General features: G+C 42.2%; 2 protein-coding genes across 2 annotated transcripts in view; both read left to right on the top strand.

The window, feature by feature from the left end:
• The window catches only part of tubgcp5 (tubulin gamma complex component 5), a 28,194-nt gene extending 14,048 nt beyond the window's left edge, over nucleotides 1-14,146 (top strand). The window contains exons 11-23 of the mRNA XM_015975774.3: nucleotides 1,750-1,952; nucleotides 2,045-2,160; nucleotides 2,236-2,504; nucleotides 2,591-2,789; nucleotides 4,005-4,193; nucleotides 4,269-4,451; nucleotides 4,539-4,623; nucleotides 4,705-4,825; nucleotides 5,231-5,382; nucleotides 12,156-12,281; nucleotides 12,479-12,567; nucleotides 12,655-12,755; nucleotides 13,730-14,146. Of these exons, the coding sequence (XP_015831260.1) occupies nucleotides 1,750-1,952; nucleotides 2,045-2,160; nucleotides 2,236-2,504; nucleotides 2,591-2,789; nucleotides 4,005-4,193; nucleotides 4,269-4,451; nucleotides 4,539-4,623; nucleotides 4,705-4,825; nucleotides 5,231-5,382; nucleotides 12,156-12,281; nucleotides 12,479-12,567; nucleotides 12,655-12,755; nucleotides 13,730-13,776 (1,880 nt within the window). The 3' untranslated portion in view covers nucleotides 13,777-14,146. The remainder of the gene's footprint in view (nucleotides 1-1,749; nucleotides 1,953-2,044; nucleotides 2,161-2,235; nucleotides 2,505-2,590; nucleotides 2,790-4,004; nucleotides 4,194-4,268; nucleotides 4,452-4,538; nucleotides 4,624-4,704; nucleotides 4,826-5,230; nucleotides 5,383-12,155; nucleotides 12,282-12,478; nucleotides 12,568-12,654; nucleotides 12,756-13,729) is intronic.
• A 2,059-nt stretch (nucleotides 14,147-16,205) lies between these two features.
• Nucleotides 16,206-19,060, top strand: part of cyfip1 (cytoplasmic FMR1 interacting protein 1) — a 42,404-nt gene continuing 39,549 nt past the window's right edge. Inside the window, exon 1 of the mRNA XM_015975769.3 lies at nucleotides 16,206-16,439. The gene's annotated coding sequence lies outside the window, so the exon portion shown is untranslated. The remainder of the gene's footprint in view (nucleotides 16,440-19,060) is intronic.

The following is a 19,060-nucleotide window of genomic DNA, read 5'->3' as shown; positions in this document are numbered from 1 at the left end:
AAAGAGCGTAGTAGCTTAGAATAAAAGACCTTTGTGGTCCAGGCTTGTTCAACGGGAATTTCACCTTCTACTGACCTGTTTAAGGTTTTTGTGGTTTTGCTTTCAACCAAATTTGATTGATTGGATTGTTTTCTGTGAGTCAGCAGAGGTAACTCTGAGGATTGTGGATTAGTCTCCTGTGACCTGTACTCCCCAGTAGGCCAACTAGTGGTTGTTGTGGTGGGAATAGGGATTTAGTGACACACCTTCCTTCCACAGCGTTCCAATTCCGACGAGACTGTCTGACTGTTTTCACCGTTATAATAAAAACAACAAGCCTGGTTTTCAGTATTACTGCTGTAAAGTACAGGCGAAACAGGAAAATGTAGAAGATGATGTAAAAATTTGTTTATTTCAGTAATTCAACTTAAAAGGTGAAATTAACACATAATATAGACTCATTACATGCAAATCCAAATGTTCAAGACTTTATTTCTTATAACTGTGGTGAGTATGACTTACAGCTGATGAAAACTTTAAAATATTAGAATGTTGTGAAGAGGTCACATTTTTAGACTCAGGCCTAGTCCACACGTAGTCGGGTTTTTTTAAAAACGAATATCCGCCCCTCCAAAAACTTGCATCCACAACACCTTGTTTTAAAAAATAACTCTGTCCACACACGTACCCGGATAAATACGTTGTTAAGGACATGCCAGACCTGTAGGCGGCAGTACTTCCCCCATTCTTAACCTCGTCCTTCGTCTGTGGTCTTCCACAAGGAGCAGTAATTCCGCTTGCAAAAACAAACAAGCAGAAAGCGCTTGGACAATTGATAAAGCGAGCACAGCTCTGAGGGCGTCCATGCTAGCCTAGTGAACTAGACCAAATTCTTGCTTTGCAAAGTTTGGTCTAGGCACGCTCCACTGGAACCTCCGCAGCTCCTACCACGACTCTGGCTAGCCAATCACAGCTCTCTAGAGGGGTTTCAAACACATAAAGAGCTGTGATTGGTCCATAATGGTGGGCCAATCATAGTGCTCTATCTGCTTAGTGAACAAATCACAGAGCTTTATTCGCTTTGTGGGCCAATCAGGGCCCTCTATATGCCTGGTGGGTGGGATGATGCAACAGAGTGAAACAAGAGTACGTCACCTTCATTGTCCAGTAGACAACGGTAGAACCCGCCCCACAACCGAGAGCCGTCAGTGGAGCGTTGCCAGACTAAATAATACATTTATTTAGTCTGGCTTGCCAGGCTAAATCCATGCTGTCGGCTAGTGTAAACACAGGTCGCACACGTGATGTCAGCATTTTTTTGTCGCGGAAAGTGACGTTGCGGACCTTAAAACTCCGGTTTTGTCCGTCCACACGCAGACACCCAAAACGGAGAAAACGCAGATTTTCTCTTTGGCCGGAGTTTTTAAAAAGATCCGTTTTCGTGTGAAAAAACTTGGTTTTCGTGTGGATGACAGGCCAAAACGTAGGAAAATATCTACGTTTTGGCAGATCCCCGGCTACGTGTGGACAGGGCCTCAAAGTGTCACACTCTAATAAGCTAATGAATCCAGAACACCTGCAAAGGGTTCCTGAGCCTTTAGGTGGTCTCTCAGTTTAAGCTGGATTACTGAAATAAATAAATGTTTTCACCACATTCTAAATTTTCATGTTTTACATGTAAACTGTGAACATTTCCATGCTTTACTTAAGTGATATTTAAAGGTTATTTTAGTTATCTTATTCTGTTTGACCAGCTGTCCTTCTTTGCAGACGAGACCGTGACTCTGTCTGCAGTTCTGGAGCGACTCAGCTCTCACCTGGCTCAGATCAAAGTGCTGCACAAAGTCTTCTGCACAGGAGTTGCAGAAGTTCCACCTGCCACCCCCAACGTGGTGCGGGCCTCTCACCTGCTCAACACACTCTACAAGGCCATCATTGAATATGACAGTGTTGGAGAAGCATCAGAGCAAACGGTGAATGCTGTCGGCCAGTTCTGCATGGTTTAAAATGTTTTTGGTGTTTACTAGGAAGCACATCTAACTGTGTGATGATTGTTGGTTTCTAGGTGGCCCTGCTGTTTTCTTTATGGACAGAAACAGTCCGACCTTATTTAGAGATTGTGGATGAGTGGATTGTTCATGGCCATTTGTTCGATCCTGCCAAAGAGTTCATCATCCAAAGGTATGTGGCAGGAAGCGCTGGTACGGTAAAGAAAAAAAAACACCTTTCAGCTGAATTATCATCTTTATTGCTCAGAAACAAGGATGTCCCGGTGAACCACAGAGACTTCTGGTACGCCACATACACGCTGTACAGCGTGTCGGAGATGGTGGATAACGAGGAAAAGTTAAATGATGCAGCCAGCGGGAGCTCTGGAGGCGATCAGAGCTCCAGCAACAGGCAGCTCACCATGGTGTCCTTCCTCAAACCCGTCCTAAAGCAGATCATCATGGCTGGGAAGTCCATGCAGCTGCTTAAAAATCTAGACTGGAAGGAGGCTGAGAGCTCTGAGACGTCCTCCAGGGGTCTGCGTTTGTCCCAGCAGTGCTTTTGTTCATGCTTAATTTTTTGTTGTAACTTGTTCAGTAAATGATAACATGTTATGTTGCAGATGCAGAGAGGAAAAGTTTGTACACACTCTTTCTGGAGTCTGTGCAGTCGCGTCTCTGCAGCCAAGAAGGGAGTCCAGCAAACACCGTGTCTGAACAGCAGGCCACAGCGAGGAGTCTCGTAAAGATGCAGTCCATCATGGCACAACACCTGGAGATCGATGATGTCCATGACCCGTTACTGGCCATTAACTTTGCCAGGTATGTTGAGTTGGGATGTTCCAATCCGATCACGTAGTTGGAAATTGGGCCCAATCGTGATTTTCTAATGGTTTTCTAATCCTAAGATAGAGATTTTCAAACTGATTACCAGTAGCTTAGTTTTACAGCAATATTCTCTACATGAATATAGATATTGTTGTATAAATAACAAAAACACCATAACTTCACACAATTTAAGGCATCCAGGGAATAAACGTAGCTGTTAGCTAACGGGCTAATGCAGAGGTAATGTGTCGTATCTGGACACCAGACAGCAAGGGCAGTGCAGCAGCCACTTGTAATGTGTGCAGACGGTGTTTAGTGTGGTAGAAAAGACAGAGCTGCGTTCGTTCAACACTGCAAATCTGCTACGTCGCCTTCAAACTTCTTTTTCAGCATTTCCTTTCAGGCATTGCCACTGAAAATTACCATTAGTTTTAATTAGTTTTAGTCTGTCACTAACAGTCCATAGATCACAGCAGCAACTTGGACAAAAACACAGACCCACCCAACTTTGAAGGATATGTTAAAAAAACAAATTGTCTTTGGACAGAAAAAAGGTCACAGCCAAGATTTCTGTAATTATCTCACTGAATGAGCGTCTGTGTTTGCAGACGTAGGGTTCCCCTGGAGCTGCGGTACGAGTTGTTTTCTCGTCAGTACACATGTAGCTCTCAGCTGTTTTACAGACGAGATCAGACCTGCCAGCCAGACGGGGGAGAAGCATCATTCATCACACCCACATGCTGTTGAAACATTTTGAAGTATGAGCGATGAGACAACTTTTAAATACATTTGTAATATTAACATGTTTCTTATCAATGTACTTCCTGAACGAGTGATGCTTTTTGGGCGGATAGAACAACGAAATTACATTAATACAGGAAAGAGGAATGCATAAATAATAATAATAAATCTCAAAAAGACAACTTGGGTGTTTTCTTCTTTTAATTGATTGCTGAAGGATCGAATTGAGACCCGGTGTCACCAGATACTCAAAATCCAACAACTGTGACTCGGATTGAGAGCAAAATAATGTGATCGGAACATTCCAAGTGCAGATTCATGGGGTACTTCTGGTTTGATGAAAAAAGATACGAGAAGAATAAAGTCAGGGGACTGAAATCATTCAAACAAGAAGGTCATCATATAACACATCTTAGGGATTGTTTGGGGTCTTGCTTTGTTTAGGAGCTCTTTCATCTCCCTCTGCAGGCTCTACTTGGAGCAGAGCGACTTCCATGAGCGTTTCTCTGGCGGTGACTTCATTGTGGACCGCTCGTCTCAGTCGATCACCTGCCAGACGTTCGAGCTCACGCTGCGTTCCTGCCTCTACCCCCACATCGAGAGGAGGTACATTGAGTGCTGTGGGAACCTGATGAAGACTCTGAAGAAAGACTACATGTAAGCACCCCTTTGAGGTTGAGTAAGTTTTGTTTGGATCATTTCACGTATTTATCTCCTAGATGTGTCCTCCAGGCTGTTGGAGTACCTCCAGGCGATGAGGAACCACTTTCTGCTGGAAGCTGGAGACACCATGTATGACTTTTACACCGCCATCTTTGACAAGGTGCAGGAGAAGGAGAGCTGGCAGCAGCCCTCCTTTCTCAACATGCAGCTGCAGGAGGCAGTCGGACAGCGCTACCCAGAGGATAGTAGTCGGTACTGCATCTCCTTGGATGCCTAGAATGAGATTTTAGGTGTGTGAAATCTGTAGTCAACATTTTGACCAACATCATATATTTTTAGGTTATCTGTCTTTTTGGAGAACATTGACCCCTCCAGGAAAAAGCACCCAGTGAATAATTTAGATGCTCTAACCCTGAGCTACAAGGTAAACAGCATAAGTGTGTTCTCTTGGTTTTTACTAAAGCTGCTGAAGCACACTGACGTCTGTTTGGTCGGCTCTCCGCAGGTTCCCTGGCCTGTTGACATTGTGATCAGCTCTGAGTGTCAGAAGATTTACAATCAGGTGTTTCTCCTCCTGCTGCAGATTAAATGGGCTAAATACAGTCTGGACACACTTCGATTCAGCGGTATGTGCTTGGATTAAAATGTGCATTTTAAGTTCATCATTCAGTTAGATTTTCTATTCTTTTTTTTCTTTTATAAACAAACAAACTAAAAACTTGGATTTTGGTCATTGTTACTCAGAATAACACAAAAATACAAACTTAGACTTTGATTAGTCACAGATTTTTCCACATTCTCCGAAGTGCCTCGTGATTTTTATCTTGAGAGGCGCGATATAAAAGATTGTTTTCTTTCTTTTAAATAATTCCTTTAAATGAACAGCAGCTGTAAAATTCCCGTTTAGGTAAACTGGGATGGTATAGGAAAAGTTAAAGTCCCATACGCGAACGTAAACCCTAAACCGTAACGTTTGTGGTCTTCCGTATCCTCCGTATCTAAATACTGCCTCTTGTATGTTTTATATTTAGATTTTACAGACATCGCTGAGAAACTGGAAGGGTCTTTAGGTGAGGAAGTAAAGCCGAAAGAGCCTTCAAACCAACAGATTCACAGAATGTGTCTACTGCGAGTGAAACTGATGCACTTTGTCAACAGCCTTCACAACTACATCATGACCAGGGTAAGAGGATCTTTTACTCAAATGCATACTTTCAGATCTCATTACGGTAAAACCGCAGCTTTTGTGGCCAAAAGTCCCGTAACAATGTTTTCACCTTTAGTAATCGTACCTTTAGGCATTAAAAAGTCTTAAACACATACAGATTTTACATCCTAGGTCATAAATTACTTAGTTCTGACATCAATTTGTACATTTGTCATTATTTGGTGGGAGAAACACCAACTTTTATTTGCTTTGTATTCTATCTGAGTGTTTTGAGTGTTGTAAAGTTGTAATAAAGCTTCTAAACCCATGAATGAACAGCTGTGTCAGAGTTTAAGGAAAATGCTCACAAGAGTGACCCAGATCTGATAAAATTAGTTTAGAGACTTCAGGCTAGCTGTTAGTGTGTAAACCAGATCAGACCTAAACTATTCCTTCTTGTATGATGCAGTAAACCTTGATTTAGTAGATTACTTCTAAAATGTGTGTTTTATTATAACATTTTAGGGATGTAAGAAAATATCGGTATGGCAATATATCGGGATATATTTTCTAGCGATTTTATATCTGATGGAGCCATCAGTAGGAACCTGTGTGGAGTTTTTATCTTACTTTCTGGAAAAAGCTGAAGCGGCGAGGTCAGCTTCCTCTCAGAACTCAGCTGATGACCCGTCTCCTCCATCTCGCCCATCTGTGTTTTTAAGTTCCTTTACACGGGTAACCTTGCCCGAGCGTGAGAGGATCGTCTCAAGGTTAAAACCTGCTGGCTCTCCACGTGATGTTATGCCAGCCTGGGTGTTGAAGTTGGCTTTTTCTACCATTGCTCCCCCCCCCCCAACCCTGGTTAACAGCAGTTTAACCTCCAGCACAGTTCCAAGGGAGCTTAAACACGCTGTTGTGCGGCCATTATTAAAGAAACCAGGGTGTGATCCAGAAATCATTTCCAACTGTAGGCCAATCTCAAATTTGCCATTTTCTGCTAAAACACTGGAGCGTGTTGTGTTTCTACAGCTTCAGTCTTTTCTTGCCCAAAAAGACATCCTGGAACCATTTAGGTCTGGTTTCCGAGCTGGACACGGCACTGAAACTGCCCTCTTAAAAATTGTAAATGATACATTTTTAGCAGCTGATGCAGATGAGGCTGTGGTTCTGCTGCTACTGGACTTAACAGCATTTGATACGGTTGACTATCAGATTCTGATGAATCGGCTGGAACACTGGGTGGGGCTCACTGGATGAGGTCCTATCTCATGGATAGAACTTTCTCTGTTTCTGCTGTGGCCCCCAGACTCTGGACCTCTCTCCCCCTGAGCCTGAGATCAGTGGACTCAGTGGTCTCCTTTAAAAAGCAGCTGTAGACTCACTTGTTCAAGCTGGCTTTTGTATGACCTTCTTCACCTCTCTCTCTTTATTCTGCTCTCCCCACCTATGGGGCGACGGTGGCACAGGAGTTAAGTGCTCACCCCGTAATCGGAAGGTTGCTGGTTCGAGTCCCGCTCAGTCTGTCGCTGTCGTTGTGTCCTTGGGCAAGACACTTAACCCACGTTGCCTGCTGGTGGTGGTCAGAGGGACCGGTGGCGCCAGTGCTCGGCAGCCTCGCCTCTGTTAGTGCGCCCCAGGACAGCTGTGGCTACATCGTAGCTCATTCCCACCAGTGTGTGAATGGGTGAATGACTGATTGTGTTGTAAAGCGCCTTGAGGGGTTCCATGAATCTAGAAGGTGCTATATCAAATACAGGCCATTTACCATTTACCATATTCCACCTCCCTCAGGATCCACTGATTTCCCTCTTTCCTATTCAGGGCTCTGTTTTGGGCCCCCTGCTGTTCTCCCTCTATCTGCCACCACTGGGACTGTTGTTTAGAAAGCATAACATTAATTTCCATCTCTGTGCTGACGATTGTCAGCTGTATATGCTTGTTAAACGGGGGGCCAGAGGTAGCATACAGCAGCTGGTGAATTGCCTGCATGATGTTACCCAATGGATGGGGTCCAACTTCCTTTCTTTAAATGAGGGAAAAACAGAAATAATAGTTTTTACTCCATATGACCGCCAGCCCCATGGACTGGACCTTTCATCGTTGCTCCCCTACGAGAAGTCCGTGATAACGGACTTGGGTGTCAGTTTGATAATCAGGTGAACTCTGTTGTTCGTTCTTGTTTTTATCAGTTAAGGCGCTTATCTAATATTAAGTTGATCTTAACAAAACAGGAGTTGAAAACTGTAGCCAATGCTTTTATCATCTCTAGGCTAGAGTACTGCAACTCCCTCTATGCTGGCTTGAGCCAGTCCTAATGACTCCGCTCCAGCTGGTCCAAAACGCTGTAGCCGGATTTTGTATGGAGCACGTAAGTGGCAGCATGCCACTCCCCTCCTGACAGCTTTGGACTGGCCACCGGTGAAGAGTTGCACCTTGTTAAAAATCCTGGTCCTTGTTTTTCAATCTCTGTCTGGATCAGCGGCAGCGCCACCATATTTAGCCTCCCCGCTGACCCGTTACGTCCCTGCAAGATCGCTATGTTCCGGTCAGAGTGACCTTTTGGTGGAACCGCGATCAAAGTGTAAGTCTAGCCCTTACCTCACATTAGAGCATTTTTTTGTGCTGACACGTGTATTTTTGTGAATAACTTTGGCTATGTTAATGCAATTTATCTAATTTTTATGGAGGATGTGTATTTTGGAAGGAATTACAAAAAAAAGTTTGAAAAAATATTCAACCTACTTTATTAAAACGTGGAAATCATTTTGTACAGTTAAGCACATTGAAGCATTTTTTTGTGCCATTGACTTTCATGTAAATCATATATTTTTAATTAGCATAAATATTGGCATAATTTTAAAAATTTATGATTGTGCCCGTGTTTACAGTCTCATCACAAATGTAAGAAGCAGTTTTTACCGTTTTTCACTACATGGCATACTTTCTCCATATATAGCAGGGCAATGGCTGACCCAGCATTTAAACTGAATGATTTAGCTGTATTTCTTTACCTCTGACTGCCCATTATAATACATATTTTGCAAAAAAATGGTTTGTGTGTTATTTAGAGATGCCATACAATAGTTTGCATGTGTGTGTTCTGAATTTTTGGTAATTGTGCTTTTTCAGTGTTCTTTCAAAAAATAAGCCTGACTGAATGTACAAAATTAGCTTATTCTGCAAAATAGCATTTTGACATGTGTTCCTTTGTGTGTGATTGTGCAGGCATTCGTGTATGTAGGTACCAAAGCACTTTACAGATCTTCAAAAGACAGATCTGTGATCATTATCTGGAGTGGTTGAGCAGGTGTGGGCCATGGGAGTGTAGGGGGGGGGGCACAGGTTCTCACACTCTGTTGACTTCATGAATATTCATCAAAGGCATGCTATGTATCAAAAATCAAAGGATTTTCTGCTAAATTTCAGATACTCATTCACAATTTTACTTTTGCAAAATGTTATTTCAATAAGTACAAAGCATTTGCATGGATGAAAGCTAAGATGAAGGCTGAAAAACTTCAAAGGCGTACATTTGTTTTTCAAAACAAATTCCTGCAGAATCGAATTGTGTTTACATTCAGTAGGGGCAGCTTACACAGGTGCACCAATTGACTAAAAGTACATATATGAGACTCAGATCAGGATTCTTTTCTTTGAACCGCAACCATGAGAAGAAGATTCAACGTGAATGAAGCCCTGGAGGTGTTTCAGCAGCTTGAGGAAGAGGGAGAGTCCGCCTCATCCTCATCCACGGATGACAGCTGCATGTTCTTCGGATGAAGAGGCTGAAGATCAGGCCTTTACCCCAGGGCCTGATTCAGGGGAAGAAATGGAAGAAGGTTCAGATGAGGAGGTGGTTGCTGCAGAGGAGAGATGGGACCATCCTTTGTGGCAATCAAAGAGCGGGATCGCCTGGTCCCCGACACCCGACACCAGGATCCCCTTTCGGGCTCCAGACGTCCGCCATTGTGGGATCACCCGCCTCGCTGTCAGCTACATCCAAACTATTGAGGACAGCTTCGATTTTTTTAAACTATAACAATCCTAGATATAATAATAAAATACACCAATATAGAGGGAAGAAGAAAATATGACGATTGGACACCGCGTGGAACTCCGGGCATTGTTTGGGTTGCTCATCCTCGCTGGTGTGCACCGTTCCCGTGGGGAATCATCTGCCAGCCTCTGGGGGGAGGAAACGGGGAGGCCGATATTCAGAGCCACGATGAGTTTGGGAAGGTTCCACATGCTGACTGCAACATTGCGCTTTGATGACCGCTTGACCAGGGCAGCCCGCCGGTTGGTGCAGCAGGACAAGCTCGCTCCCCTGCGGGAAGTGTGGGACCTCTGGGCGGCCCGGCTCCCTCTCGCCTACAACCCCGGTGAAGATGTCTGCGTTGATGAACAGCTCGTCGGATTCAGAGGTCGCTGCAACTTCAAGCAGTACATGCCCTCAAAACCGGCAAAATATGGCATCAAGCTGTGGGTGGTGTGCGATGTGGCCACTTCTTATGCCTGGGGGATTATTCCCTATCTGGGCAAGACGACTCGAGACGCCCCGGCAGAAAGGGGGCAAGGGAAGCGGGTGGTGCTGGAACTCACGGAGGGTCTGAGCGGCCGCACTGTCACCACGGACAATTTTTTCACCTCGCTGGTTCTTGGAGAGGAGCTGCTAAAAAAAAAATCTGTCTTGTGGGAACAGTTAGGCGCAACAAGCCAGAGTTGCCCCCACAGCTGCTCCAGATGAAAAGCAGAGCGGGTCTGTCCTCCCTGTTCGGCTTCACCTCCACCGCCACCGCGGTGAGCTACTCCAAAGCGCCGGCGGAACGTTCTGCTCCTCAGCACCAAACACCATCAGGTTCAGATCCAGGAGGGACCGCAGCAGAAGCCGACCGTAATCATCGATTACAACCGCTGCAAAGGGGCAGTTGACAACTTGGACAAGGTAATTTATTTATTTTATTTTGTTTTATTATAATTCACCAACCTAATTGCATATGTAATTTATTTATTCATTTATTTTTATTCCAGCTCAGCTGCCGCCGCAAGACCAGACGTTGGCCCATGTCGCTCTTCTGCAACATGTTAGATGTGAGCGCCTACAATGCCCTGGTCCTGTGGCTGTCTGGAACTGGCCTGGAACCAGCAGAAGAGGAGCATCTGGAGCTCCATGGTGAGACCAGCCCAGGCGAGGTGCACTCGCTTGCCGCGGTCCAGCAGCGCTGCAGCTTTGTTGCAGGTGCAGCACCAGCCCAGGAGCAGACAAAGAAAAATGCCACCTTTGCAGAGGGAAGAGGAGCGTGCATGCACGCTTTTGCCAAGCATGTGGACAGGCTGTTCGCTCACTCCCCTCTGTGTTTCTCTCTCTTTCTCTCTCTCTCTTTCACACACACACACACACACACACACACACACACACACACACACACACACACACACACACACACACACACACACACACACACACTTTTTCTTTGTTCGTGTGCTTTAATAAAGTGTTCAACTGGTTATCTTTGTAAGTGCATTTTTTTGTGCTCTAATGACTTTGACGTGAGTATTTTAGAAAATATGACATTACACAAAAACTAAAAAGTGAGCAAAAAATATTTTTATGCCTATTTGTGACACTCCAAGGCTGTGACAACTTACCCACAAAAAAGGTCATCTGGACATAACACACAAAAAATGATTTGATTTTTTTCATTTTTTGTACAGTTTTCAAACTTCGGGTTTTGCTAATAAACCTGGCAATGAAGGGGTTAAATCTGAGAAACACACACATATTTTATTATATTTTGTTAGGGCTGAAGCCAAGGATGAAATTCATGTAAAAAATTGGGACTTATGAAATATTATATAATATTTCTAAAGGAAGCTTTCTAAGTGCATTTTTTTGTGCTCTAATGACTTTAACGTTAGAAAATTTAAACGTTGGGTAAGGGCTAGGGATGATCGTGCCTTTGCAGTTCTGGGTCCTCGGCTTTGGACCCAACTCCCACAAGAAATCAAACGGTCCACATCGCTGCCCACTTTTAAAGCAAGGCTTAAGCTGTATTTTAGATCTGTTTCTTAGTTGTTTCTATTCACAATTTAATGTTTTTAATCACTATTTTTATTGTTTTTAGCTTTTTTTTTTTCATTTTTAAATGTTTTTGTCTCTGTATTTTATTATAGAGCTGTTTTATTGTGCTACTTCTTTGCACTTTGTTGAGCACCTTGGGTCCCCTTGATTGGGGGTGGGAAGGGGCTTTATAAATAAAATGATTGATTGATTGATATTCAAAAGCTGTGTATCCAGTTTTTGGAAGAATTTAAATGTAAACATTTGTATATTTTCTTTTCTTTTGGTGCAATTCAAACACCGACCACTAGTCTGCAGCAGTGTGCACTGGGATTTGTTTCCACCACTGAAATGTAAATCCCTCTGCTCTGATTCAGATACCTCATTTTAAACATGTTAAATATCAGTTTGGACTGTTTATTGAATTTTTTTACAATAAATTCAGTGAAACAAAATCACTAATAACGTCTGACTGAATGTATCGCAATAAATCATGATGCGTATCGTATCGCCAGAATTTCACCAATACACAGTCCTATAAAATTAACATTTTATTTATTTTAATCAATTGTTGAATTATTAATAATTTAACACCTTTTAGAAACCACCTGCTAATCTTACAGTTTGCCAATTTAAAGACAAAAAAATGTAATTAGAAATAACACGTTCGTTTCTTTTCTATTATTCATTTAGACCTTAAAACATGAATCTAAAGAAGCTTTTTGAAACGTGTCTTGTGTTTTGGCAGATTCTGCACAGCACTGGACTGGAGTTTCAGCATCAGGTGCAGGAAGCAAAGGACCTGGATCAGCTGATCAAAATCCACTACAGATACCTGGCGACTATTCATGACCGTTGCTTGTTGAGGGAGAAGGTGAGTGGGCAGTGCTGAGGTTAACGTACAAGTTGCAGCTTAGGAACAGAATAGTTTCAGGTTATGGAAATATGAACAAACACAAATTCTAAAGGTTTGCCGGAGAGAGTGGTTTAAACGGTTTGTCAACTGAACGTCTGAGTTACAACACTTGTGTACATAAGCTGCTGCTTTATGACTCCTGTGTGTTTTCTCAGGTCAGTTTTGTGAAGGAGGCGATCATGAAAGTTCTCAATCTGGTCCTCATCTTCTCAGACCGCTGGCAGGCTGGATTTGGAGCTTGGAAGTAAGAATTTTTAAGTTGAACTAAACTTTCAATAGAAATCTTGTTGCACAGCAGTTCAACATCTAATGTTTGGTTTGTTTTCCCCAGGATCGAGTCCATTGATAAAGTGGAGTCAGATTTCAAAAACTGTCACATGTTCCTGGTGACGATACTAAATAAAGCTGTGTGTCGGGGCTCCTTTCCTCACTGTGAGTAAATCCCTTCAGCATATTTATGTCCTGCTGGTTTCCATTAAAACACATGCTAGTAAAGGTCTGAATGGACATTTTACTTTTATTCCAATAATTAATATTTCCTTTATTCTATTTCGCGTAGGCCTTACCCTTTTAGGCCGGTTTGGGTAACGTGCCTTCTTTAACCAATCACTGAAAAGTTTTTAATATTTGCCCTCCTACTGGGCAGGTCTCGATCCATCTCCCAATTTTCTCTCTGCACAGTCATTTGTGGAATTTCTGAAATAAATCAACAATATTGTAATTTTGATGAACAGTACTTGTATAACGGGCTGTTATCAGGCAGACTCTGGCCCTTTTTTGCCTGCTGTTCATCTACTGTGTTAATACCGATGGTTAATACACATTTAGGACTTTTCCAACAGCACTACTCCGTGTGAGTCGGGAAGGTTCAGTTCAGGCTGGTCGCTTTTTCCAACAGGACAGTTTTGGTATTTCCCCCTACGTTCCCTCTACCTTTAAGTACCTGTTCTGTTGTGGTTCCAAGGGCTGAGCTGGGCCAGCATCACAACTTTTGGATGCTGATTGGCTTGGGGGTGGAGTCACTGGTTGCTCTGGAGCTTTCTGGCTGCTTCCTCAATACATCCAACTTTGCCTTTAACATAAACCGACCTTAAAGGGCGGAGCCTGTATGAAATTGAATGATGGTTGCGTATTGTAACCCCAGATTATGAGTATAGGTGAAGCCCTTTAAGGCGGCAGGCCTCACTGGTTACGGTAGATTTAAGAGCCTTTGGAAAACGAATGGTGATTTTAAACCCCCTTCTATACTGGATCAGGGCCCGCCCAGTGGGCGGGCACTTTTTAAAAGCTCTTCAGTGATTGGTTGAAGGAGGGACGTTACCAAAACCAGCCTTAAAGGGCTATGTCTGTACTCATAGAATGTGGGGACATAATACCTAACGATCCTTTGTCTTATTTCCTTTCAGTGGAGTCTCTGGCTCTGTCTCTGATGGCAGGATTCGAGCAATGCTGAACAACCATCCCTGTTTCAGCGTTTATGGCCATCAGTGCTTTTCCATCATGCTCAAGATGTTACTGATGTCATTTATCATCTCACTGTTCAGACAGTTGTAGATGGACAGGTTAGAGTGGCAGGTGTCACTGTTAAAGCTTCTTACATCCATTTCTCTATTTAAAAAGGGTTTTGTAATTATATATTTTATATTTTAATTGCTGTACTTATTGTTACTGTGTATAACAATACACATGTGTAATTTACACATGTATATTGTTAATATACATGTGTAAATTACACATGTATATTGTTAATATACATGTGTAAATTACACATGTATATTGTTAACATAAATGTGTATCTGTATTAAATAAAAAATTACAAGGTTGATGTATTGTTATTATTTGTACTTAAAAGTTTTTAAGGGAACCAAAAGTGTGTTGATGAGATCAGAAAATCTAGACTAGAAGTTTCTGTACACACTGAGGCAGAGTGGCATCAAAAACAAGGAAATGTACATCAATCAAATCAAATCAAAGATACTTTATTAATCCCAGAGGGATGTACGTTTGTGTATCAAATTAATTAAAAAACAATGTTTTATGGAAATAAAGGTAAATGTTCTTATGAGATCTGATAACATTTCCCTCCTGAAAAAACTTAGTAGCCTCTTGTTTGAGTTGAATGTGTTCTAAATAAATGTTTTCTATCAAATATACATATGAAAAAAGCAGTTTTCTCTAGAGAATTGAAAAAGCAGATCTGATTTTAATTGGACTCAGACCATTCCAGCCACCTGGTGCCCACACCAGCTCCCGGATGCAGTGCATGGCAGGTCATTTGAGCACATACTGGCTAGAGAGAATTATTTAAAATATGAAAAAATTGCAAAGTATCCCTTTAATCTCCAAAGACGAATGATGTCACAGCAATTCTAATCCGCAAATTGTAGAAGAGATCCAGTTACACCGTTGTTGCTTCAGCTGTGTAAAATCCAGGAGGTTCTGAGGAGGAACGTCATCTTGCAGCTCGTTGGCATTTCGAACAGATCTGGAAGCTTTGTGCTAAACCCCGTTAGCTTTGAGATGTTTCTTTCTTGTTCATCTGCACAAAGATGTGCTAGATAATCTAAAGTAGTAATATCTAAATGTCTTCTGTTTTGTTAGCTGTAATCACAGAGCTACAGCTCTGGATAAAGGCTGGAGAAGGGTGAGACCCCATTAAGGTCGAGTTATGGGGCCCTTAAAGTACACAGACGAGAGGGCATACATGGTTCTCATGTAAGTCAACCATCTGGGTCCCACGGAAAATTCAGTCAAGGCTCGTTAAAAATCATATTGGGATAAACTCCTCCAGTCCACCATGGACAAACCCAAATGTTAACCATATTCTTGCCCAGATGAGACCCAATCAGGGTGCAGTGAAGTACCCCTTAAAGCCATGCTATGAAACTTTTTCATACTTAATAATTTTCTTGAGCCAGTAGCCTAAAACGACTCTTTACAAGGTTAATGAAATGTCACTCCGAACCCCGCTGACCTCTGGCCGCTCTGTTGGTAGCTAGTATATCTGGCGCTGCAGTCTGGTTCCAGCACGTTTCCTGCATGTATTAGATCATGAACACAGCTGATTTATTTAATTTAGTGATGAACCACTCCTGTAGAAAACAATTAAGGCTGGGGAGAATTTTCTGCAGTTAGATTAAGGTGTTCAAAAGATGAACGCACAGCAAGGAGATAGGTTTTGCTTTCGGTTTGACCCCAAAGACCACTAACGTACACTAGGGATCGCTAAAAGCAAATAAAACTGCCAAATGTGCCCTTAAAGCACTCAGGTGGGGCATGCATAGGTATCATATAAGTCAACCCACTGAAAAACCAGTCAGAGCCCATGTGAGCAAACCCCTGTAGGTCCATCATGGAAATCGTGGACAAGCCCTGTTGGGACCCATATTTGCACATTTCCCATATGGGGCCTACCTGTGTATGGGGCTGGGATCGACTATCTGAAACTACGTGATTGGCAAGGAGAAATAAATTCTTGTATTTTTCATTATTTTAGTCAATTTCCAACAATGGACCTAGAAGGAAAATGTTGCCACACCTATATTTATATGGTCTCCTTTATTTTTTATTATGCTTGTGATTTTCATCTTGTACGGTGCCTAACGGTTACATCTCTGTTCTAGTGTGCTCATAACCAGTTAAGCTCACCAACCGTAAAACGTGCCGCTGTTTTCCTGACTTTATTTTGTCGATAAAAGCCATAGACTACATACATAAAAGCTACTTTTTTTTTTTTTTGCACTAACCGCCCTCCACACACGAGGGTGGCCCCGCCTACTCGCCCCGCCCAGCCCAGCCTACTGTACATTCATTCCTGCTTCTTTGATCCATGGCGGCGTCCCTAGTGGACGGAATCAGAACCGCAGCTCTCTTCAAGCAGTTTCCTGTTAAGTTTCCCTGTTTGAGGGACAGGAACTCCCTGCCTTACTTCTCTCCCCCGCCCATGATAATAACACCGTACGGCAGAAGATTCCTGAGGCCGACGAAGGAGAACTAACCGTCGGACCGAAACACTCGGAACATCCGGGGCAGAACTAGAAGTGGGATTCGCGTTTCCGTCTACATGTAGTCAGATTTACGTCCGCGCAACTTTTCCCTGCTAACCAACAACTTCGGGTGAGTAGGAATGATTGATGTCGAAGCTGGTTTTAAATGTGTGTGTGACCCTTCAGCTGCCTCGCCCACGGGACTGATAAACAAGCACCAGCGGCCCATGAAGTTTGTTTTCCCGACCAGCGTTCAGCGCGAGCTGGGTTCTAACAGAATAATTAGCTTGTTGAGGTGAGCAGAAAGCCATTTTCCTGGCTCAGGCCTGAGCTGTGACTAATCCCAGGCCACAGAAACAGAGATAGAGCCATTACGTGTTGGAGGAGGGACTTCTACACATCCAAAAATAACTTCTTATTTAAGCTTTTAACACTTTTATGTGGGAAATTGAAAGTTTTGCCTCCTGAAGTCGTAGAAATGTGTCCGCTTATTGGACAAAAGGACACCGTCAGAATCTTTTACACTCAGATCTACAACACTGTCTCACAGTATCAAAGTAATGTGCTTTTTTGGGACGTTCTTTGAATTTTCTCTTTTAGATTTTAAATTTAGATGAAAAATTAATTTCGGCGTCTGGGTAGCTCAGGAGCCCGTCATGTTGCATTCACTGACCTTTTACAATAGAAGAAGGTATTTACATAGAAACACTTGATCAGCAGTTTTTCATCTTTCAGTGTTTTAATTTGTAATAAAATGGGACCACCATGGTGTCTGGTTTGTGGATCACCAGTTTCAAACCAGAGCTCAGAATATAGATTTTATCTCTTGAGTTTTGGCAGGAGTGATGAAGAAAGCTGTGTAATGAGCTTTGAAGATATGAACCCACATCTGTAGTTGCTGAGGTGTGAGCGGTACAGTTTTGTTTCAGCACTTTATTTTTTTGTTGTGTTTGTCTATTTTCGTTTGAATTAGCAATTTAACGTTTATTAAGTTGCACCTTTGTTCTCACTCCTAATGGATAAGCTTTCTTATGATGAAAAGTTCTATAAACTAAGTTGTTCCAGTCTTCTGTGCAGACTGGTGTTTGTTCATCCGTTGGGTCTTTCGCGTTAAAGTTCATTGTATTATTTTATTTATAAATAAAATAAATACAGTCATTATGGAGAATGCAATCATGTATGTAGAACATCTGTATGTTTAGCACAGATGTTGGCTCAACTAAAATGCAGTGTGCCACATGCTAAAGGGAAGTGTTTTCACACTTTCATCTGAAAGAAAAAACAAGTAGCTTCCTTTGCAGTTGCTCAGTTTGAGGGAATGGGCTGGTGAAGTGCAGCTGTTAAGGGTGTTTATGTTGCCATCTGACAGGGTATAGGAGTGCTGTGCAGAGCATAGATTTGTGCTTTTGCATCATCTCTATGCTGCATCAGGGTTTTACTTGAGAATACTGCTTCTTCCCCTCAGATACTTTTTAATAGCCAAATTAAAAAAATTGTAAAATGCTGTGTTCCTTTAATCAAGTCAGTCATCACTGTGTTCAACATGTTCATGTTTCCTCTTTTTTAAGAAGTTTCACAACTGCGTTTGCCTTTTAGAGCCTTAAAACACTTCACATGTGCAGCCTTGCACACACACTTTTGTTAGTTTTTTCTGCTTTTAACTCTGCTGTTGCATTTACACTTTGGGCTTGTCAAGTGAAAAAACGGCAAACAAATAAATTCAAATTCAAAAGGGTCATAGCCTCCAGCCTGGCAAATGAAACCGGAAGTAAAGTTTCCTAATCTGCATTATTTTAGATGGCCAGCAGGGGGCGAGTGTCATGGTTTCACCAAGGTCGGAGTACAACAAACCCGTTTGACTTTAAACCAAATACATTTGGTCTGTTCCTGTTATAAGGTGCATAAAATATGACCCTATGATTAAAAATTTTTTTTATTCGTTTAATATGTGTTTGGATAATTTAAATGTCAACAATTCAGTAGGAAGTAAATCCTGCATATTGACCAAGTCAAACAAAAATACAGCAAGAAGTGTTTCAGTCAGTTTAACAGAACATTTTTGTAAAGAACCCAGAAAGTAAGACTAAAGCAACGTTACATCCTCTTCTAAAATAGAAGCATGTTGAATACAAGCTTAACCCGATGGGATTAAAGCACGTTGGATGTATTGTGCGGGGCGACACTCCCAAAACACGTATTATGCAGACTGGGGAAGGTAATTGTGCTCTGATGCAAAATGATGCTTCTTTTTTTTTTAAGTTTCACACGCAACGTGGTTTATATTGATATCACCATGGATGAAATCGTATGACAGCCTTATGGGATAGTGTTTAGTATCTCTGTCCTGTCCAAATACAATGACTGTGTAAGTCTGACTAATGATGTGTTTTCTACTACAAACACTTCTGCTTGTTTTTTTTAAATATCAATTTAAGCTCTATCTCTGCCATTTTTGCTCATTTTTTGTATGTTTTCGCGACATAACTTCGTTCAGTGTGTTTGTGTGTCTGTAGACCTGGGTTACCTAGCTGATGGTGCCTTAAGCTCCCTACTGTGTGGAATTACTCAAGAGGTGCATGTAAGAATGTGTGGAGCTTTTATAGAAACACCCTTTTCTAATTTGTTTCTCATCAGATAGCTTAAAGAGGAAATGCACGTGAAAGCTACAGCCACCAATCCTCTGTGACTGTAATTACTGGTAAAAATGACCCATTAGGATAAAAAAACTCCCATCGCTTTGCCACTGTCCGT

The sequence above is a fragment of the Nothobranchius furzeri genome, chromosome 16, assembly GCF_043380555.1.
Source record: "Nothobranchius furzeri strain GRZ-AD chromosome 16, NfurGRZ-RIMD1, whole genome shotgun sequence".
NCBI classification, from domain to species: Eukaryota; Metazoa; Chordata; class Actinopteri; order Cyprinodontiformes; family Nothobranchiidae; genus Nothobranchius; species Nothobranchius furzeri.
Note: the sequence above shows the minus strand (reverse complement) of the source record. Positions and strands in the feature narration are given on the sequence as shown.